Source organism: Barbus barbus (genome assembly GCF_936440315.1).
Source record: "Barbus barbus genome assembly, chromosome: 6".
Taxonomy (NCBI): domain Eukaryota; kingdom Metazoa; phylum Chordata; class Actinopteri; order Cypriniformes; family Cyprinidae; genus Barbus; species Barbus barbus.
Window position 1 is genome coordinate 37,874,988 of NC_136734.1, and position 24,094 is coordinate 37,899,081.

Here is a 24,094-nt window from a genome sequence, read left to right on the forward strand (position 1 = left end):
GCTATATTTGCATGTAAAATTAGAGAAGCAACATACTATCTATTTTAACTGAACGCGCTGCTCCTCTCAGACACTCACTGAACAGAGAAAGAGGTGCGTGCGTGCTGACCTCGCGCCGTTACGGCAGTACCAGCGATCACAGAGACTCACTAAGGTTTGTCCAAGAAGTCGCTAGATTTGTCGCTAGTCGCTTTTTTTGGAAAAAAGTCGTTAGGGGGGTCTGAAAAGTCGCTAAATCTAGCGACAAAGTCGCTAAGTTGGCAAAACTGGTCTGAGGATGTGCTGCTGTTGTCACGGTAACTCTCCTCTCTCTGAACTGCCTGCAGGAATTCGGAAAATGCAGCTGGACTGTCCAGTGCAAACTCATTATAACACATTAAAGTAATTTAAATTAAACTTATATCCACATGTAAATAGAAACAGACATACATAAATACATAACAAAATATATACAAATAACTTAATATTTTTATGGCACAAACTCTACGCAGCAGGGTGGTCACATATCAATAAATGTAGACTATAATATATATAAACTAAATAATATACTTACTAAATTAACCAAACAAACAAACAAAATAACTCTAATTAAGCAGCCAATCTAAAAAGTGAACTCTGTTTAGCTTTGAATATGACAGCTGCTGTAGTTTTTGTTGTGTGTGCCAGTCATGCTCATCTCTTATAGTTTGGGTGACCTTTTGTTCACTTATACTCTTACAGTCTTTATCTAGTCCAGTGCCAAAGATCTTAACAGCCACTCTGCCACTTCTGGCATTTGGTGTTGTAAGTTTGAATGCTGTGAGTGTGTGTGTCATTAAAAGGCATTTATTAATATCTCCAGGACGAATGAATGAGTGTCACCCAGGCCTGTGTTTTGTTTTGACAGCTCCTTCTGTTCTCTAGTTTTCTTCTTTCCTTTGTCCAGCATCCCAGCATGCCTCTGTGCGCTCATGAATATGCATGTAAAAGCATTATTTGCATTATTTGCAACCGGAAGGGAAGAGCACATAAAAGGAAAAGACAGCAGCGTGAGTGTGTGTGCGCAAGTATGTGTGGAGTCTCATAGATTCTTATTTCCCATATTCTGTAGCTCTAGGGCCCTGGGTGATATACAGTATGTGTTTTATTAAATATTTAATAATAAATTATTAAATTATTGGTTGCAGAAAGCAACGAACAATAAAAAGTCAAGCGGTGGTAACAAAAGAGAATAAAGTCTGCCAAGCTTTTCAGTGGTAATGTTAATAAAATACCATTAATATTAAAGGTGTAAAATATATTTGTTTATTTATTTATAGATCTCAAATTAGCATATAGCACTGTGTTCTTAACATTACTGGAAGAGGCAAAGATGAGTAAGAAAGAGAGGAGTGAAGATCTGTTTGTCTGTTCTGCTAGCAGAGATGTTTTGTAGAGCTTTTCTGTCGCTATTCTATTTATGCCGATGAAAAAAGGTTCAACAAGTTTATGTTTGTGTGAAAGACAGAAGAGAAAAGAGTGTGTTTTCCACAGACAGAAGATTGAACTTTTTTTTTTCTTAAATGCTAAATGCTGCCATCACTCAAATAGGCAACAATTAAGATGTGCAAAAACTGTGTGCGTGTGTTGAAGGAGTTTATTGCAGTGCATAAAATTCTTTATTTTGTTGAACTCCTGTCATGTCAGTCAGGAACGCACACACCTAGTGAAAAGAAATCAGTGGTGTTGCGAGTTTACTGGTTACATCAGCTCTCTCTCGCTTTCTCTGTCTCTCACACACGCATGACAGTGTGCTTTTACATCAAATCGATGTATATGTTATAGCCTGTGTGTATGGGTGGATGTGTTTTGGTGAGAATGGACAGCTGTCAAGTTAAACGTGAGTCTGCCTGACAGCATCAGCTCTAAGTTTTAATTTGCTCCCTTGGTCAAGATTAGAATAGACAGATTGAGAGAGCAAGCAACTAAGATCGTTAGATCCTATATAGATTATTACATGGAACACTACTGTTCAAACTATGGGGGTCAGAAAGATTTTAATAAATAATAAATTATTACTTTTATTTAGCAAGAATGCATTAAATTGATCACAAGTGATTGTAAAGACTTGCAGAAAATGTAATACACATAAATGCTGTTCTTTTGAACTTGATATTCATTGATATTCATTCCACTGAAGCTAAGCAGGGTTGAGCCTGGTCAGTACCTGGATGGGAGACCTCCGGTGAAAACTAGGTTGCTGTTGGAAGAGGTGTTAGTGAGGCCAGCAGGGGGTGCTCACCCTGTGGTCTGTGTGGGTCCTAACACCCTGGTATAGTGACGGGGACACTATACCGTCAAAAAGCACTGTCTTTCGGATGAGACGTTAAACCGAGGTCCTGACTCTCTGTGGTCATTAAAAATCCCATGGCACTTCTCGTAAAGAGTAGGGGTGTAACCCCGGCGTCCTGGTCAAATTCCCTCTACTGGCCTCTGTCATGGCCTCCTAATAATCCCCATACACTTGATTGGCTCTATCACTCTCTCTCCTCTCCACCTGTAGCTGGTGTGTGGTGAGCGCACTGGCGCCGTTGTGCTGTGGCTGCCGTCGCATCATCCAAGTGGATGCTGCACACTGGTGGTGGTTGAGGAGAGACCCCCCCACATGATTGTAAAGCGCTTTGGGTGTACAGCAATACACAATAAAGCGCTATATAAATGCATCATTCATTCATTCATTCATTAAAGAATCCTGAAAAAGAAACATTGATAAGAAAAAATTCCTGAGCAGCTAATTAGCAGCATATAGTAGAATGATTTCTGAAGGATCATGTGACACTAAAGACTGGAGTAATGGCTGCTGAAAATTCAGCTTTGCCATCACATGAATAAATTTACATTTAAAAGATATTAAAATGATTATTTTACATTCAAACAGTTAAAGGTAGGACATTTACAGTTTCAGAAATGCTTCTGAAGGTTCCCAACACTGAAAAGTTTTTTTAAACCTTTATTGTTAATATTATGAATCAGTATTAATCAAAAAGGATTTGCGGAGCTGTAGGTGCTACGCACAGTTAGAAACAATGCTAGGTTCGTTCTCATGATGCTATTATTAAAATGCCGTTAATAATATATGTTTTAAAATATATATTAATATGTTTTTATATATTTAATATATGTATGTATTTTCAACAATCAAACTGAATTCATGATATGACCCCTTGATAATGATATGAGATTATACTGTGTTTGCTACATGGCACCTGTTATCATCTTTGTCTCAGTTGACTTTAGATCACCACACATGGATATAGATCTGTCTGTCTCTTTGTCTCTGTGTCAAAGTCAGGATTCTGTTTCAAACCAGGTTTAAAAGGCAGCACCACACGTATACTAAAAATCTGTTTTTATCTCCGTCGTTTAAAAGAGGTCCAAGCTCCTTGGCTGGATGTAAGGCTTATCTTTTATGTTCTTCCCCCGTATTCCCCTTTTTTCCCCTTGCACTCTACCTCCCTTCGTGCCTCTCCCTCTCTTCATGTTCTTACCTGCATGTCATGATGTGCCAGCTTTGTTTTAAACACAAAAAGAAAATAAGACTTGAAAAGGTTCACATAGGAAGAGAAAATTGCCTTCGAAAAGAAAAATAAAGAGAGGTATGTGTCACGTTTCCCAATAAAGGCTGTCAGCCAGACAACTATCAAACTCTTTTCAGACCAGACAACAAAGCGGAGGGTTTGAGAGATTACAATGGAAGGTTAGCCTGACAAACACACACACACACGCACACACACCTACACACACGCAACATGTGACATGCTGCAATGCAACAGGAAAATGATAAGAAAAGGCAAATGGAGGAATGACAAAACCGGTGACCCAGAACAACTTCCTGCATCACCCTAGTACTGCGTTCAGCCAGCAGGAGAGCTGAGCCAAGCTATTATGCAGAAGGCACTATAAATTAATCAGAGGTTGAATTAAGTCGATGTGAACTAAAAGGCAAACATCTTAAAAGCCAAGTGGTATCTCTTTCACTCCCGTGAAGTCTCGTTTTAGTGTCTAGAATCTCTTTCGGCCTGCTGTTTGTGTAATTTTGAGGCCCGATTACTTGGATACGGTTGTGGTGACGTGAAATTCAAAGGGTCTCCTGTAGACCTGCAATCCCATATGGTGAGATCTGTTTCCCGGAGCGGTCGGGGGTGTCGGCACTGATCCGCTACGGCTGTGCGCGGTAGGATCCTGTTGCTTGGGCATTAATTGTCTTTGATACTTCAGCGTATCAATGTCATTCGAAGGGGACATTCAGGTATTGTTAAAAACATTGTTTGTGAGCTGTAGACAGGCAAAGTGGAAGCAGGTAGTCATTTGGCTGACACGTTTATCCAAAGTAAATGCCTTGCTCAAGGACAGAATAGTGATATTTGATGCTTTGCTCTCAATGGTAGATGGTAGCAGTATTTGTACTTTGTTACAGTATTTAAGTGCATTTGTAGTACTTTGTTTTGCTTCTGCATTTCAATGCATTTTACTTTTTATCCCCAATACGTTTTAGAACTGAAATGTTTTTAATTGGAAAGTTGATTCTTTTCAATGAACTCATTGAACTGATACACAAATCACAGGCTTTAGTTAAATCGCTTAAGACACATTTCACTTTCATATTGTGCTAAATATATTGTGTATACTAAGGTTTACACTCAAAATCCTAGGGAAAGATTTCTATTTCAAAAGAATGCTGAAAAAGTGTCACAGTGTTCTTAAAAATGTGAAGCAGCACAACTGTTTTTAAGAGTAATAAGAATAAGAAATGTTTCTTGAGCAACACAATATATATATAGTGTTTCATCTTTGATTTATGCTTTCATTCAAGAACACAATTTCCATACATCATTCACCAATGCTTGCTTTTAACTTTTGATTATAAACCTTTTTATTTTCTGTATCTGTTGTGCCATTGTGGAAAGGGACAGTAGAAAGCGGGGACAACTTCCAACTTCCGAAGGCACAGAACTAGACAATTATCAGCTTGGCAGGGGTCCGCTACAGCAATGACTAGATGGTATGCCTTGTTCTATAAAGCTGCAGCCACTCTTCTAGATGTCAAGAAACACTATCAGCAGTTAGGAGGTATAATAAGCACCACTGTTCCCGAGTCCACGCTCTTAGCCACATAAGAGAAAGTAAAGTCTGTATGTCTGCAGTGTTGTGCCCACTCATCTTGCCTACGTTCTCAAACACTTAGAAGATCGAGGCAAATCCTCTATCACTGAAGTAAGAATGGATAGAGAAAAGAGATAAAAACAGACAAGGTCAGAACACTAAACTTGTTAAAACAGACATGGGATGATGGTTTATCCAGCATATGCTCTGTCACATTAGTTCAGCTCACATGGTCGAGATTGTGAGTCACGGTTCTGAGAAGTGACGCAACTTCTCTTCCTGTCATTGTCATCCTCTGCAGTGACTTCATGATGATTTCCAATACATATCCTTTCATTATCCACTGTATTTTTAACGTAAGAGCAGGCGCGGTCATTTGTAACTTGAATGGTCAGTGTCATTCACCTCCAGTTATTTTACCTGTATAAAAACAGCTGATATGCTGGTTGATATTGCAAACTGGTATTTGATATCGTATTATTTTAATTCATTATCATAATCATAAACACCCTGGTTTGTAGTGCAAATAGTTTTTTTCCAGCACTTCGTTATTTAGCATCGGAATGGGAAGTCTTGCACTTCCAAAGAAAATAGCTTATTTCCACATTAAAAAAGGTGGATAGTATGTTAGATTTTTAAAACATCTGATTGGTCTGTTGGCCAAACAGTGTCACAGATGGGCTTATAGCATTATTCGTAATCGTAAAGTGATTTGTTTTGATCCATTTCAATAAAAGTCATTGGGTGCCAAAGTTGAAAGTCGTTTTGGACTCCAAAAAGTTCATTGTATGGACAAAAATGTTTCTTTTTTTATTTTCTCTCAAAAGAAAAAACATGTTACAGGTTTAAAATGACATGAGGGTGAGTAAATACTGACAAAAGTTAAATTTTTGGGTGAACTGTTCTTTCAAGTCACTAGATTATCAAAAAATAGACATTGCTACATGGTTACGTAATATATACTTGATTTTGGGGTTTAATTTCCAGCTATATCGTGACCGTTATCACAATTTTTATATTACACACACCGTGATATTAGATTTTGGTGATACCACCCGCACTCTCTTATTAAATACCTGCTTCAGGTCAACATATCTCAGTTGGTTAGGTCAGGAATAGCATTTAGCCTTTCCAAATGCTAAATTTGTTCTTCAAGCAGTGTGTATTTAGGATGCGGCGTGGCCCATATTCTGTTCAGAGGGGACAGGTAAAAGTACAGCAAAAAGATGGTAAATACTACAGCTTCCTAGGGAGCTATTCTAAACTTAGAAGCACACACACTTAGCCGTTCCTCCAGAAGCTGACAATGGGCTCATGAGGCCTGGCACTATAAATTCTGTCAAAGCCAGAAAAATACAGGTACAAGTTTGGAGGGGTGAAGTCTTGTTGAAAAAGATTCTGTAAACTCCAAACTCCCAAGCGCGGGGGTAGAATGAGATAGCGAGTGTGTTTCAAAACTCAACGACATTCAGCTCAGATCCAGCAGGGCTGTCGCAGTGCATGAACACTTACACTCGCATGCACACTTTAAAGGACACACACACACTCATATAGGCTTGGCTAGCATCGACGCTCATGTTGCTTGGCAGGGGGTGTGTCCTGGAGGGTGTGTGGGCGGGAGCACATCTGTGACTGGCGTTTGATGGACATCTACGGTGTGTGTGCATGTCAGTGGCGTGGATTGATGGTACATGGATGCCAGGACGCAGACTGCGAGAGAGGAATTAGCACGAAGAGGAGACGGGATCCTGCTGTCACCCTCTCGTCAAACACATGCTGGGCTTTGCCGCTAACTCAGAGCGCGGGAGAGAGAGAGGAAATTATGTTTTTGGCAAAACCAGAGTAGCCATTTTCTAAAAAGCAGTCTCGTGCAATAATTTTGAGATATGATTTTTTTTTACAAATATCATTTTGAGAATAAACCACTTGTTGAGGCTTAAAAAGCATGATCATTTTGTGACTTAGATCATAATCATTGTGGTACCTTCACAATAGGTTCCCCACATTAAAAAAAAAAAAATCTAATAGCTGCTATTTGTTCCAGAATACATTGTAATTTGCATACTTTGTACTGAAAGAATTAACCCCTTCCTCTAATATGATAAAGACCGCAAGGGGGTGCTAGGGAGTCCTTAAATTTCGAGGATGTTTTTTTCAAACATTATATTGAATTTAGATCCTGCCATGTTGAGCTCAATAGAGGAAGGAAGTGAAGTACACTAGTAAGATGCTCTGATTATGTCGTATTTTCAGACACAAACACATGCAGAAGGAGTGTGGTTTTATGTTGAATTTTAAAGGAAAGGACAGAATGCATTTTTTTTATTTTTTACATTGTCTTTTTTCATGGAGTTAAGAGATATTTGACACAGCCGTGTGGTTTGAAGGAACATTCCATGCATTCTGTGCATGTACAAAACACATTTTATATACAAATAAGTAGCTTTCTTTCTATTGCAGTGGTGTTTACTGAGAATCAGAAACTTTGCAAGGCTAAAGTTACTATCTTTCCATTAGTTTTTTCACTGCAATTTTCTTCCATTAATTTTTTCATAAACCTTAATTTCCAGTAAAATTATCTAAACATTTTTAAAATATATATTTTCTTGAAAAGCAAAATTGTATTGTATTAAGACTTACTTACTGTATTGTATTAAGACTGACTGACTTAGCCCATTGGCTGTTTTGCTTGTTCTGCCAAAAAATCTTTTTTTTTTTCTTTTTTTCTTTAAAATATTTTAGATATTTTATTTGAGACAAAAATTAATAATTTAGTAAATTGTCGTTCTGTCGGTCGGTCGGTCGGTCGGTCGGTCTGTCTCTGTCTGTCGGTCGGTCGGTCGGTCGGTCGGTCGGTCTGTCTCTGTCTGTCTGTCTGTCTGTCTGTCTGTCTGTCTGTCTGTCGGTCGGTCGGTCGGTCGGTCGGTCTGTCTGTCGGTCTGTCTGTCTGTCTGTCTGTCTGTCTGTCGGTCTGTCTGTCGGTCTGTCGGTCTGTCTGTCGGTCTGTCGGTCTGTCTGTCTGTCTGTCGGTGTGTGCAATCGCTTTCTTATGTGCGCTGTTTTTATCGGTTTCACTTTCGATATCGATCACGTTCAGCAAGGAGGGCAGAGGATGGAAAGTGGGGGGCACAGTAACTCTTTTGGGGGGGGGCACGGCCCACGAATGCTCCCCCTTGGCGCCGGCCCTGGTGGGCCACATTTGGATTTGTGACGGGCCGCGGGTTGAGAATCACTGCTTTAGTGTCACATGAGCTTACAGAAATCATTCTAATATGTTGATTTGCTGCTCAAAGCGTTTTGTCTCGTCAAACAACAGTTGCTTGATATTTTTGTGGAAACTGATACATTTTTCAAGATTTATTATGAATAATAAGTAAAACAAAATCATTTATTTACAATAGAGATCTTTGAATACATGTATTAATTACTTTCAATTAAAAAAAGAAAATCTTATTGACCTGTGGCCACATTCCTTTCAAAGCATTTTTTTTCATTTCAGACCAAAAACACACAGAGCGGATTCCTCAGTACTTCTGTGATGATGTTACTGTTATAGTTTCCTCTGAACATGAGCAGCAAAGAGGTGTTGTGAGGTATTTACAGAGGAAGGGAGCGTGCTGTTATCTGTCAACAGCATATTGGACAGATGTGTGTGTCCTTGTGTGTGTGTGTGTCAGAGTGAGCAAACCACCTGTCTCCTTAACGAGCCCTGCGTTACAGCTGAGAGAAGCCCTCCTCCGCTCTCATGCAAATTTTCATGAGTTAGTTTGTTTGTGTGTTATGATATTCAAAAAGGTCAAAGCCTTGGATGACATTCATTCTTCCCCTGCGTGTGGCCACGTCTCTTCAATTCAGCCCTCCTCCTGCTTTTTTCGCTCGTCTCTCTGTCCAAAACTGTTTTTTTTTAGATTCCTTCACTACTTTCCTTACTAAAAGTTTGGAAACGTACATTCCCACACACAAAATACAACAAAAGGGGTGTTTTTTTTCAGAGGAGGTGATTAAAAAAATGGGAAATATTGGAAATGTGAGATTAAACAGTATATGAAGCACTCATTTTTCTTAGGTGACTGTTTAACAGCGTATGATGTTTCCTTGGGCTCATTCCTGCACCTCATTTGCAGTTCTCCTTGACCACAGGACTGTGTTTGGTGCAGTACTGAACTCTTCCTCTCCTCCAGTTTCATCCATCCTTTCTGATTATTTCTTCCCTTCGCACTCCAGTTTATCCTCAGATGGGAGTCATCCACTCAGCAACAATGATTCCCTAATTGGTGTTAAAGTCCCCTGTAACTACTTTTTGCATAATAGAATGCATAATTATGCCTGTGCGCTTCCTCTGAGGGCTAATCGTCCTGCTCTGAGCTGAGCTCTCCACCTCTCCTTGTTAGTGCCATCATTAACGCTGCTCTGTTTAAAACGCCGTCGTGTTTTCTTATTGACTAATCCTTGTCATAAAGTTGCAGAACAAACAGTTTGTTGGCCAGAAGGAGAGATGATCAGCCATTTAGCAGTTTAGTACATTTTGTGAGGACTTGATAGGTAAAACTAAAGCTTCAGTCTGTTAACATTATGAACATTTTCAAATAGACGTTATCTTTATTAACAAACCACATATTTCAAGTCTAAACAAGTATATTCTCGCCTAAAAAAACGGTTAAAACTACATTCTGTGACACAAAAACAGTATTATTTATAAAATTACAGTAGATTTGAGCATCCGCCGTGACATATATATGTCTGCCATATGTGTGTGTTTGTAATTTTTTTTAAGTATTAATGTATTACAGATTACAGTTATGCAATTTAAAATGAATATAATAATAAAAAAATATATAATTAATAATTTGACAATTTTAAGCATTTAAAGTGTTACAACTTGTAACAGATGTCATGCATATAATAATAATAATTATTATATTTTTTTTCCCCTACTTAATATGTGCAGTGTTTAATTAGTTTGTTTTATTATTACTGCCAACCTTTAGATAGGTAATGGTTGAGGCATGTTTTTCTGAACTGAAAATAAGTAATTTCTCAGTGAGCTGCCATTAGTTAGGATACAAAAAGTCTTTTAGATCATCCACAGCATGGAGTTTGCACCAAGCCTGAAATTAAAGATTTATATATACACAACTAAGCTGGCATATTGTAATATTACTGCTAATGGGAGTTCCCTACAGAGATCTTTGATTGGGGCAGACACATACTCACTCTGTTATATACAATTAAAAAGTAGAAGAATCACATGCACAGCCAAACACACAGGGAAAGGGCCTTTGGGTCTATCTGAATAGGGATCACCTGGTGGTTTGGAGATGAGAAATGGGAGTGTGGGTGTGAAGTTAATTTGATGGAAATTTATTTTCATTTACTGGAGGAAATGCGTTTCATGTGTACTTTTCCTATTTCATCCTCACAGTGTTTTATACTGAGTTTTTAATTTTTTTCTTCACATGACTGGCAAAAAGGTTAATATGGTTCATTTTCCTTTTTCAGCAAACATTAATTTAGCGTTGCAGTAGTTCACAAATGAAACGGACGTACAAGAAAAATACGCTGTTGGGGGGAAACATTAGATTTCTCAAGCAGAATTAAAAGCAAGCCTCAGTCCATGGGTGTCTATCTACAGGGAGCTAACTCTGAATTCAAACAGCAAATTATAATTTTTTTTTGCATTTTCACAGTATGTACACTACCATTCAAAATTTGAGGCCAGTAAAGGATGCATTAAATTTAACCAGAAAAAAAAGTGACAAAAAAGACTTACATTTTCACAAGAAAATTTTATTTATAATAAATGCTTTTATTCTGAAAAGATTGTAATATCATGGTTTAGCACATTAGAAATTATTTCTGATGGATCATGTGACACGAGACGGGAGTAATTACTGTATGCTGAAAATTCAGCTTTGACATCACAGGAAAGAAATATATTAAAATTGTTAATATTTTATTTTACTGCATTTTTAAATAAATAAATGCAGCATAAATAAAATATATATATATTGCCTGTATTTCATCATTTCAGTTTCAGTTCGAAAACAACCTTAGTCACTGAGTGATATAAAAAGTGATGTTTGAAACTGATGTTTTAGGCTGTGTTGACACTATAATAAATTGCACTTACAGACGGCTTTAACAGTTTGAGCTGTTGCTTTAGAGGCATTAAGCATTGGTGCTTAGGTGAGGTTTGCATCCCTCTCCTCTCCAATCATTTCTGGCCTCCTCTTTACTTTACATTTAATAAAATGCTGCATGTCTTTATGAAGACAGCTTATTTGTACAGCTTTCTGTATGGCAACATCACTGTAATGGGCAGTGTGTGAGGTGCATCTTTTTTTGGAAGCTTGGCTCTGATTGGTTGGATTAGCCCCTATTCACGAGAGAGTTGTGAATGAATGTGACACTGTGAGTTTGTCAGAGCATAGAAGACAGCCATGCATAATTTAGGAGTGTAATGAATTCAGGATGTCTGTGTGTGCTTATGTCAAAATGATCGTGCTCTTAAGACGATGTAGAGATCTCTAAATACTCCTGCCTTCCCCACTGGGAGGAACAGAGAAGGACCAGCGACGACAGTCTCTGTGTGTGTAAAGAGAGAGAAAGAAAGTGAGAAGAAAGATTGGATGGGGTATAGTTGGGGTATAGTTGTACTGTTATAAAAAATATATATAAAAGGAGAAAAAAAAATATATCTTTGACGTCCTCTTTCTCTCTCTCCCTGAAGGATGAGTGATAAAGAGCTGGCATCTCAGACCGGCTCCTGTGGCATTTGGAACTGTCACAGCCAGCCAATAAGAATCCTTTGGAATAGGAGGTTGCCACAGGGACCATGAGGGTTGCCAAGGCACCTCTCAGAGCTCCTGTCCTGCTCCTGTCACTCAAACACTGGTCCAGGCAGGGGTTTGAGGCTCAGGGACACTTTTACTCTGCGCTGCTCTTGTCATGCTCTCTCGGAGCCCGTCCCCGTGTTGGCGCTGGGCAGCCAATGGCCCCGGATATGTAGCTCTGCGCTTTAAATCCATATGTATCAGCATCATCAGATCAACACAACAGCTCTGTGCCAAAACCTAGAGACCAACTTGCTGCCTACATAGCCAGTGTCCTAACCAGTGACCAATTTGGAGTGGTCTGTAATAGAGCTGGATATCAATGAAGATTCAGTTTGATTCACAAGCTATTGACTCATCATTTGGCTTTATTTCTGTTAAAACTCACCAGGATGCACCAGGACTGAAGTATAAAAGAAATTCTCTCTCTGCCAATGCTGTAAATAATACAGTGCAGACTGTAATTCAAACTGTTAACTCGTCTTTTTGAATAGTTCATTAAAAGTAACAGCTCATAAGAGCTCATAATTATGTCTGTCCTTGAATTACTGAAAAGAATCGATTCAAAAAGAGTCATTTTCTTATTAATGGGAATATGCTGGCCTCGCTCTGCTTTATTGCTGCATGTTGTGATAGGAAAGAAATACAGAGATTTTTAGATAAAAAAATACTTTTTTACTCTGGAGACTTTTTTAATGGAGAAACATGCTTTTAGGGCTGAACAATTTGGGAAAAAGTTTGGGTGTTAAAATTTATTTTTAATTTTCATAGACCACATTTCTACAGTTTTTTTGACCCATTGAATAGGACTATAAAATAATAATTGTAATTCCTATTAAATTCAATATTATATTAAGAAATATATGGTAATAATAAAATACTATTGTAAATGTATATACTGTGTATCGTGTATCGTAAAATGATCGTGTTAACGCAGGCGATTAATTTCTTCAGTTTAACACATTAAAATTATTTAACGCCGTTAATGCAGGCGCGGAGCCTAGGCTTGGCCACCCCATTCATAACTGCTGTTTCTGTCTGTTTTTTCTTGACAAGAAGTGCATTTATTCAGTCGCAGAACGTCTTTACGATCACATCAATCCGGAGACGTTTCAGACACGCACTCTAGCTGCGCGGAACCCGGCACGCGCTATAGCCTACAGCAGTCGCATAGCTACGGGTGGGCCACCCAATGAGAAGTTGGTAATTTTCCAAATGGATGTAATTTATTAAACGATACTAATAAATGTCTTATTTCACTATAATTTCATATATTTATAAAAAAATATCAAACGCTCGTTTTCATGGTCAATTGCAGGTCGTTTCTTAGTTTTCCCTCTTCCTATAGGTGCATCACGTTTGTCAATATGATGATTATTCGTCCGTTTCTGTTAGTCCCACCCATAATGTTATGTTTACGACGTAAGGATATAATAGTAAAATGCACGCGTTTGTGCAGTTAAATTTGAAAATAGCCGAGTTGAGCAATCATAAATTAGATAAATTCTTTAAAAAGTAAAAGTCTTAGCAATAAATCCGGACCGTCTATAAAATGAAACCCACCAGACCATCTGAGGGTGCTGGATTTATCGATCGGAAACTTCTGAACCAACTGTGTTTGAAACATTATATTAGCATATGTACAGTGTTTGATCCGCTAAAAATATGCGTCCTTTCTGGAAAGAAACACATAAACTGTGTGTTGGATCCTGGTCGCCAAAACAAACTGCATAATTTGCAGCTGCGCACATTTCTGCGGTCCTCGATGTGCGTGAACTGACAGAGACGCTTGATTATGAAATCATCTGCGAAGCCCCGTTGTTTCAGACTGAGGTAATGCTTTTTTAATAAACTTCCTTTAGTTAACGTTTGTTAATGCATTAACTAACATTAGCAATACATTTGTTACCGTGTTTATTCATCTTTGTTAACCAGCTCAGGCAAATGTTAACAGATGCAACTGAATTTTAATAAATGTCCTAAATTTTGAAATTAACATTAATATAAGAAATTACTAATGTTAATGCATGCTTTAGAAGTACTGTGTAATGAACCTTGGTGCTGCATTTTTTGTTGGCAATTTGACATGCAGTTTTCATATGCTAGACACTTGGCCCACCCAGTTTTATGTAGGCCCACCCACTTTAACATTTCTGGCTACACTAGTGGCCTACAGTATATTAATTCTTATCAAAGCGCGAAATAAACTACGTGCATGCAATGTCGTGGTCAGTTAAGGCATAAAGTTACCAAAAAGGCGATTAAAGCTGCCTTAAAACTGTGTGTGCATGTAATATGTTATATATGATTTACATTAAGAACATGTCTCTGAAATGGTTTTCCAAACTGTCCTGGAGCATCCCAGCACTGTCCCTCATCTAACACACTCGATTAAATTCATCAGCTCATTAGTAGAGACTGAAATGGGTCTGACCTGAAAAGGGTCAGAAAAGGTGATGAGAGAGAGAGAAAATACGATGCGTGTCAGATCCGCGTCACGTTCAGCAGCGACAGCTCGTAAAGAAATGGCAGCCAAATAACCTAATAACCAGCTGCTGTGATGTCTGTTCATCAAGAATAAAAGAAAAAAAGGAGATCAATAACTTTTATATAGCTGTAAGTATTTATCTGTATTTAGTTTAGAATTTAGTGTTTGATAATTTTATTCAATTTCTGTATATTTCTGCTGAGGGGCATAGGTAGCCTAGCTAAATATAACATTTATTGTAATGGGTTTATGTGAAGATTGCTTTAAGGTCACTTAAATTAGAAGTTATTTTTAAAGTCTAATAAATGTAAGAATTGATAGCTCTTAATTATAATGTACAAACCCGATTCCAAAAAAGTTGGGACACTGTACAAATTGTGTATAAAAACAGAATGCAATGATGTGGAAGTTTCAAATTTCAATATTTTATTCAGAATACAACATAGATGACATATCAAATGTTTAAACTGAGAAAATGTATCATTTTAAGGGAAAAATAAGTTTATTTTAAATTTCATGGCATCAACACATCTCAAAAAAGTTGGGACAAGGCCATGTTTACCATGCGCTTCTGGATCATGTTTAGATATGGCTTCTTTTTTGACCTATAGAGTTTTAGCCGGCAACGGCGAATGGCACGGTGGATTGTGTTCACCGACAATGTTTTCTGGAAGTATTCCTGAGCCCATGTTGTGATTTCCATTACAGTAGCATTCCTGTATATGATGCAGTGCCGTCTAAGGGCCCGAAGATCACGGGCATCCAGTATGGTTTTCCAGCCTTGACCCTTACGCACAGAGATCGTTCCAGATTCTCTGAATCTTTGGATGATATTATGCACTGTAGATGATGATAACTTCAAACTCTTTGCAATTTTTCTCTGAGAAACTCCTTTCTGATATTGGTCCACTATTTTTCGCCGCAGCATTGGGGGAATTGGTGATCCTCTTACCATCTTGACTTCTGAGAGACACTGCCACTCTGAGAGGCTCTTTTTATACAATTGACCTAATACGTTGCAAATTGGTCCTCCAGCTGTTCCTTATATGTACATTTAACTTTTCCGGCCTCTTATTGTTACCTGTCCCAACTTTTTTGGAATGTGTAGCTCTCATGAAATCCAAAATGAGCCAATATTTGGCATGACATTTCAAAATGTCTCACTTTCAACATTTTATATGTTATCTATATCCTATTGTGAATAAAATATAAGTTTATGAGATTTGTAAATTATTGCATTCCTTTTTTATTCGTAATTTGTACAGTGTCCCAACTTTTTTGGAATCGGGTTTGTAATGTTTAATGGCTATAGTCCAAGTGGTTAAATATTGGGAATTTTTTTTTATAGGGAAATCATTATTACTTGGTATCAGTGATACTGGTCTTCAGTCATAAAAAAGATGCCATTAAACAAATATAAAAAATATGTTGTTTGTACATTAATTTGAAGATTGAATGTGAAATTATTGCAATATAAAAATATATTTAAAAACTATAATGTTAGGCGGGATTAATCGCGATTAATTTCAGAAAAATTTGCGATTAATTAATTTTTTTTAATCGATTGATATATATACTGTATCTTGAGTTGTACACTTACAGTATAAACAAACACAGTGCCATGCATCATTTGCAAATCTGCAGCGCATATATTTATTTACTTAAATCACAGTCTAATCACACTAAGCCATATCATGATTCTGATTTTATTTTGATACATCGGGCAGTCCTGCTCCACCCAGCACAGCACACAAACAGCACTTGACACGGGAGACTCACAGTTGATTTCACTAGATTTTGTTGTTAGCATGTTGCAAAAAATAATGGTTCTCTTGTAAGCATCAGAATACATAGGACACAAATACTGGGTAAAATAATCCATGTTAAAATGCACTGAATCAATGCCTTTCAGTGTTGGAAGAAATTAAATGCTTTGTAATAGATTTATTCACCAAGCTTATTGCAGTGCATTATGGGATTGGCTTTTTTTGTAAAGTATACAATGCTTCATTCCATTTTTGCCTTAGAAGGCATAATAAGTAGGTTGCCTTTTTGGAAACAGTCAGACAAGCACTCGTGTTCCTCAGCAGTGCCACCTCTATAGGCAGCTGACTAGGTTTTGGAACAGTATGTGTGATTTAATGTTTGATTGTGTCCCACTGTTTGCTATGCTTATGCAGTCCGTCCTCAGTGTCAGTGCACTATTCTCTATCACACACTCACACACATGCAATAACATGGCTGTTTGTTTTTGGCGCAAAGGTTGCCTCGCCCTTTACGCCACGATCTGCAAACTCATCTCCAACCGAGACGTTGCCAGACAAACCCTGCTAATCCACCTGTGTAATCCACCATGTGTGTTTGTTTGTGTGTGAGCGTTTAGTCTCGGTATAGGGGATTGATTTAGAAGGGTAAACTCCCTGATCTGAGTCCCCAGTTAATTAAATGCCAATTGGATTGGCCTGCAGACCTGAATGCTTCTTGTGCGGTGTCCACCCTTACACACACACAGATACATGACCTTTCTCGCTGTTGTGCTCATCACCACAGTGATTTTCCATTGTGGTCTTGAGAAGAAAAATATCAATTGGCAGCACCACCATGATTATGCGCGTGTGTGTTTTCTGCTAAATGATGCAGTGACGGTCGGTTTCTGTTCTTTAGTAATGCAGCTTTACTATGACTGTGATTATAAGGATAATATGACTCTGGCAGAACATGCCATGTGACTTCTATATTAGAAGCCATGTGACCACTGGCCTGAGATATATTACATTAACATTTATTCATTTGGCAGACACCCCCTGGAGCATCCTGGTGCCTTGTTCAAGGACAAATGTTGGATGATTCACCAGTTTTTGGAGTTTGAACCTACAACCTTTTAGTTACCAACTCTGATCTTCCCTAACATGATGATAGGAACATTTAGAATCTGATTTGATTGTTTAAGCATGCTCAAAAAGATAAAAACTATTTTTTTTGTTCTTACACAATAGCTGAGTAGTTACGTAAGAGTAGAGCAGCAGCTGTGTTGTGATTCTATGGAAGCAGGCTGTTTTACCCAGATGTTCCTGTTCTCAAAATATGCCAAACCAGAGGTTTAAAAACAGAACAAATATGCTTCTTTTGAGTAGAGTTGTTTATACAATGGTTGGAAATGACTCTGATTCCAGGTCTCCAGAATTTAAAGAGTTGATTCCTTAAGAAAAATGGGAGGCAGTGTAAGATGTTTATTTAAAGGAAGAGGTCACACAAAAATAAACATTTTAATTCACTCACCCTAAGGCCATCCAAAATGTAGATGAGTTTGTTTCTTCATCAGAACAGATTTGGGGAAATTTAGCATTCCATCACTTGCTCACCAATGGATCATCTGCAGTGAATGGGTGCCGTCAGAATGAGAGTCCAAACAGCTGATGAAAACATCACAATAATCCACAAGCAATCCACACCACTCCAGTCCATCGACTGATGTTTTGTGAAGTGAAAAGCTGTGGGTTTGTAAGAAACAAATCCATCATTATGGATAAAATAAGAGTTTTGCTTTCTCCAGTGAAAAAGTCGTCTGAATCAGGATAGAAATATGCGCAGCTCAAACTGTTCTAAACAAATTTGTTGGTGGATTTTGATGTGAGAGGACAACAGCAGATGGTCTTTTTTTGCTGGAGGAAGTGTTCTTATGGATTATGGACTCGTAGTTTTCCAGAAGTGATGGTTTAAAGGAAAATGCCTTCTTTTTGTTTTTTATAAACACACAAGACACTAATTGTTGGAGTGGAGTTGTTGTGTGGATTATTGTGATGTTTTTATCAGTTGTTTGGACTCAATCTGATGGCACCCATTCACTGTAGAGGATCCAGTAGTGCGCAAGTGATGCAATGCAACATTTCTCCAAATCTGTTCAGATGAAAAAAACAAACTTAAGTCTTGGATGGCTTGAGGGTGAGTAAATATTCATCATGCTCTCATTTTTGGGTGAACTATTCCATTCAACAATGCAAAAGTTTTATCTACAGTATTGTGATTGATATTATGAATCAAAAGTGATGATGCTTTGAGTGTATGATTCATCGACTTAAAATATTGTACACGTAGGTGGGCGCCTCCTGCTGTTGTAATGATGTAAGAGTAACTAAATAAATCAGTAAATGAGTCTTCTTGTTGAGCAGAATCAAACGATTTGAGTCCCTGGAATAACTCCGAATCCTCACAGCTAGCTAATAAATCTCTTCTGGGATGTGTGGTAGTTTGATAATGAAGATAATCTCTTAGTCATTTCACACTGAACATTTGAAGTTGACTCTCGATCCCCAGTGTCTCGGGAAGCATGGAATCAATTCTTTGTTGGAATAAAGAACTCAAATGCAGCTCAGTGGCTAATCCATATATATTGTAGTGAATGAGTAGTTGCATTTATATAGTTCACAAGGTTATTTTACAATAAGAATATGACACTGAACCATTATAAGCTTGTAACTTACATACTCGCGTTGTTTGGAGAAAGTGGCAGTTCCTTCGATGTTTCTGAATGAACTTCTTAGGAATAGGCCTATTTCTAGAGTTTTGTATGTGGTAATGTATTTCGATTGTGTACAGAGTGATGGGTTCCTCTGTCTGCTACGTCAGAGGAATAATAACAGAAGTAGCCCTACTGGATTTATTTTTTGTGCTTATTTTGTTCTGCTAGTTTTGCTATTTACAGCCTCTTTTAGTCAGTTGTGTACATGTGCCAATTTAATTGTTTTCCTTTCAACAAGCTGTTTTTCAGTGTTTGGAAGAAAGACACTTTATTGTTCTATTCCTCCTTTAATTCTTAGATACAGAAATGTAATTATGTGGAGAACAGAACAGAGTCATACGTTTACTTCTAATGGATCTTTGTCTCTGGGCATTAAAGGTCATGTTCTTTTACCCGTACAGCAACCTGTTTACATCACCTGCTTTCTGCTCACAAATATGAGCTGGCTTGGCAACATAAATCTGATTCAGGAACCGAGCGTCGTTACTGCGTAAGAAAAAGACAGATATACAGTCATTTGCAATGTTCTTTGTTGTTCAGGTATAATGATTACATTTTAGACACAACATGGCTAACTGTTTTGTTCACTTTTGCTCCACCAATGGCAATAGTACTAAAGTATGTCTCATCATTACCACACCAAGCTGTACATGTATTTATTTACCTTTAAGTTTATTTGCAACTCTACATAGGTTGTTTTAGCTTATAAACTAAAGTCTGAGGAAGCCAAACTCAGAAAAAAAGAGAACTGATCATTTTAGAAATAATCATACAGTAATCATGTATCAGGATCTTTGTCTTATTTGCATTTTGATTTGAAAATCCTTACAGTCCTTAGCCAAAGCACTGACAACAGACTCTGAAGAAATAGTAATGCCAGACCTTGAAAATAAAGTGAGAGGGCAACATTTACATTTACGCATTTAGCAGATGCTTTTATCCAAAGCGACTTACATTGCATTCAAGTTACAGTTTCTACATTTTTATCAGCTCTTGCTTTCCCTGGGAATCGAACCCATGACCTTGGCGTTGCTAGTGCCATGCTCTACTATTTGAGCTACAGGAAAGCAACCGAGGAAAGCTGGCAGCGTTGTATAAGTTAGGAAATCTCACCTCTGGTGTTTCCAAGGCCATTGGAAGGCAGATATAGTGGTGTGTGTGTGTGTGTGTGTGTTAATAAAGTCTGCAGTGTCTTGCCAAGGTGAGGAATAGATGAGTCAGCAGACAAGTCCAGAGGACAGAGGTTTATCAATAAAAAATGCACATATTCTCATCCACATATTACTACTGTAGATAGCTACTTGTATACTGTATACTTTACATAAATGTACACAAGTATTGTTTAATATGCATTAGCTAACTAATGTATTAGCCATTTTATTCCACAGAGCTGTACTAACACTTTAAAGCTCTTTGAAAAAGTGTGATATACACCCCCATGTGGTTGCTTTTCTAAATGTGGATGTAGAATTAACACTAAATATTAATGTGAGTAATCTGCTCGGGATTTTATATCTGGTAGTAGCTGATTATTTATTAAACAGGTAATAAAAAAGCAAGAAGTTATCATTTAAGGGGCTGCATTTTCTAAATTAAAAACAAAAATGTGTGTTTGAGCATAATTTGTATGAAGTTAAGTGAATAAGTTCATGAGTGTGTTGTTTAGGGTGTTCAAATCCTATGCTCTTGATTTCCTTAGAGTCCAGTATGGGGAAGGCATTAATTTCATGGTGGTGAAGCCCAGTAATCTGGCAGCGTGGGAAATCAAGCAAGAAGTAGTGCCTGGCTCCTCCTCCCTGTCCATGTTCTGCCAAAGGAAGGCCAGCTCCACCAATGAGAAGTAAGTACCGTTATGATGTCACTCACTGCTTACTCCACCAGATCAAGTGTTTTTTTTTGTCTGTGTATTACTGTATTGTTTTATATGTTTACCAATTCAGATGCAATGTACTTTCGGACGAATCTCACAAAACCTGTTAACAACATATCATGAACAGAAAAATTATTATTTGAGTATGTTTTCAGAGAAATTGTTTCCACACCATTTCAACACCTGACAGAAATTAAAAGAAAAAATAAGAAATTGTCTTTTTTTTTTTGTTTAATAAAGAAGGTGATTGTCATAACTAATCACATATCACCTCAGTTCTCATTACCATATTGCGCAATTTTGTTCTCATTACCGTGAAATGAAACCAAATATTTCAATTAAACATTTAAATCTATAAATTATGTACGCTCATAGCATGCTTAAAATAAACTTTGATAAATGGAAATAATGATAATTATCAAGTGTAGCGTTAGTTCTGGCAGGTCACACTGACTCTCAGCTGATCCCCATCTACCTATAGGAATACGACACCTATATAAGCATCGATATATAAGGTTCCTTAGTATTATCAGCAGTTTTTGCATTGCTCAATAGCTAATTACCCTCCTCCATCCCCAACTCCTCCTTTGTCAGTCAGGATTCAGCCTTCAGACTAATTCTAAAATGTGTACATAATTACTGAACTTTATCGATATCTGCAATACATTTATGTTGGTTTCGTTCTGTTAAATATGGGGGGGTTATTGCTGCTCTCCCTGCTCTCATCCATGCTAGGCTGCATGCGCAGGGAGTTCTTACCCAGAACAGAACCATTCCGCCAATCCAAATTGCATGCTTTTTGTCAATCATCTTTGACGATAGTGCTTCTGACAGAAGTATAATTATATTACAATTTAAAAATACTGCAACAGTAATGAGAATAATTGTTGAGGGAAAACATGCTTAATTGTCATGAAGATGTCACATGTAAAATAATGGCACGCAAAATGAAATTAAAATTGTATATTATTAGAGCCCGACCGATGTGGGTTTTTTAGGGCTGGTACCGATATTAAGGGAGTAAAAAAAGTCTGATATCGATATATTGGCCGATATTTTTTATGTGTATATTATAGTATAGTACCAGTCAAAAGTTTGGACACACTTCCCATTTGTATGTCCAAACTTTTGACTGGTACTATATATGGAATACACTATACATAAACAGAATATATACATAAACACATTTTTAGCAATGATAGCTCAAATGTGTTGAACAAACACTTCCTGTATAATGATGTGACAAAAATATGCAATGGAGGAAGGGTATTTAAGGGCTTTCCTGTAGCTCAAATAGTAGAGCATGGTGCTAGCAACGCCAAGGTCATGGGTTCGATTCCCAGGGAAAGCAAGAGCTGATAAAATGTTAAAACTGTAACTTAAATGTAATGTAAGTCGCTTTGGATAAAAGCGTCTGCTAAATGTAAATGTAACAATTTAACAAACTTTATTTTCCAAAATTAGTCTAAAATCAGCGCTCTTAACAGTAAATTTCACTTACATTTCTCTAGTAATAAACAAGGTTACTGCTTGTAACTGCTAATAAACAAGAGCGTACGCTGCTTGCGTCCAGTGTGCTTTGAAAAGGTAGCCTAGATTTATGCTTTCAGTTTGAATAGAAATCTCATACAGTACAGTTTGTTGATCTAAAAAGGTAATTGTGCATCTTCCAACCATGTTGATATGCAAATGAGAGGTTTGAACTTACACAGTGCATTTTTTATTTCGGTTGCACATGCGCACCTGCGGACCACTAATTTGCACCCCTGTATATAGTTATTTTGGGGAGAAATGCGACATGGACATGAGAATTCCATGAGAAATTAAAAAAATTCACAGCATTTAGAGGTCTTATTGCTTTTTCGTACATTTTTGTACAATGAAGTTGGAGTGTGGAAGAGCATTGTAGGAGAAATGATTAGCTCCAAGGCTTCTTAATCTGGGCTCCTATTTCAGTTTCTGCCACTCAGTGGCTCTATTTCTTCCTTTGAGGAGAGAACTCTTCAGTGTAACAAATTCCACCTGAGTGCTTTTTAATCACGCACACACTCTTTGATTGATTAGGCCTCGCGAGTCCTCCTCCATGGATTTCCAGCGCGTTCACCGTGTCTCCGACATCTCCTGAATGGCTTTCTTGGCCATTCAGCGATTCGTCGGCGTCTCCTCAGCCCCGCTGTCCTCCTCCTGTGCAAATTAGCTCCTCGCAGTCCCTCTCGTCTTCCCGTAGCAGTCACCCTGATGACGGCGGCGCCGCTAGCACCGCTCCAGGTTAGCTCCCCAGGCAAGCGAGGAGATGGGTTAGGAGAGAGGAACGCCGGAATGGGAATTCTAATAGACATTTCTGCGATTTATGGGAGTCTGTCCTGATATCCAAAGCATGTAGAAATCTCCCAACGGCATGCGGAGTGAGAAATTTACGACCTGAGCATCACCCTAAAGCTGTCATCGTCGCCGGTAATTGCTCTGCTCTCGTACTCATGTGGTTTTTATACGGTGGGGAAAATTGGCTCCTGCACTTAAATGCTTCTCTGATTCAGTTGTTGCTGTGAGTCACACGCTGACAGGAGAGATGGAGGGAGAGAAGATGAATAATAAGAGAAAAAAGAGATGCTTTATTAGTTTATTCTGATCACACGTTTGGCTGTCGCACAAAAGCAAAGAGAAAAGTTATGTTTTTGCTGTTGAGTAAACAGAGGGGCGACACTCCTTTCCTTTATATCCCACCGTTCGGTGGCACATTCCACGAATACAGTACACTTAGGCGTCCCGTGACTCTTTTTCTAAAGCCTTAGATGCGTAGAGCCTTAGATAAGCTTAGGCCTTAGAGGCCGATGTGTTGTTGTTGTGAGAACTAGATATGTTAGATAAAATATGCAGTTTTTTTATATCAAAAGTAGCTAGTTGAAAACATGTCAAATGTCATAAGAAAGGATTTTGAGTCTTTCAAGACTATTGAATTAAATGTTGTAAAATACTATATTAATAATTAATTAATTTTAATTTGCACTCTTTTGATGTAAACCTGTTATTTTTGTGTTTGTTTAATTTTTTTTTGTCTTGTTTTAGTTTTGTCTTGTCTTTTTTTTTCATCAGATTTTAAACTATCAAACTATTTTAAACTACTTTAGGCATGTCCTAAATTTTTATAATTGCTATGATTTTTTAAAATAATTTTTATAACCATGATGTACCATTTGAAAATTTGGTGTAAGAATGATAAAAAAGAATTCAATAGTTTTATTCGCCAGGGATATATTAAAGAC

General features: G+C 37.8%; 1 protein-coding gene across 1 annotated transcript in view; it reads left to right on the top strand.

Moving 5' to 3' along the window:
- Positions 1 to 24,094, top strand: part of LOC306871210 (transmembrane protein 132C-like) — a 199,858-nt gene that overhangs the window by 80,665 nt on the left and 95,099 nt on the right. The window contains exon 3 of the mRNA XM_079418988.1: positions 20,661 to 20,801. Within this exon, the coding sequence (XP_079275114.1) occupies positions 20,661 to 20,801 (141 nt within the window). The remainder of the gene's footprint in view (positions 1 to 20,660; positions 20,802 to 24,094) is intronic.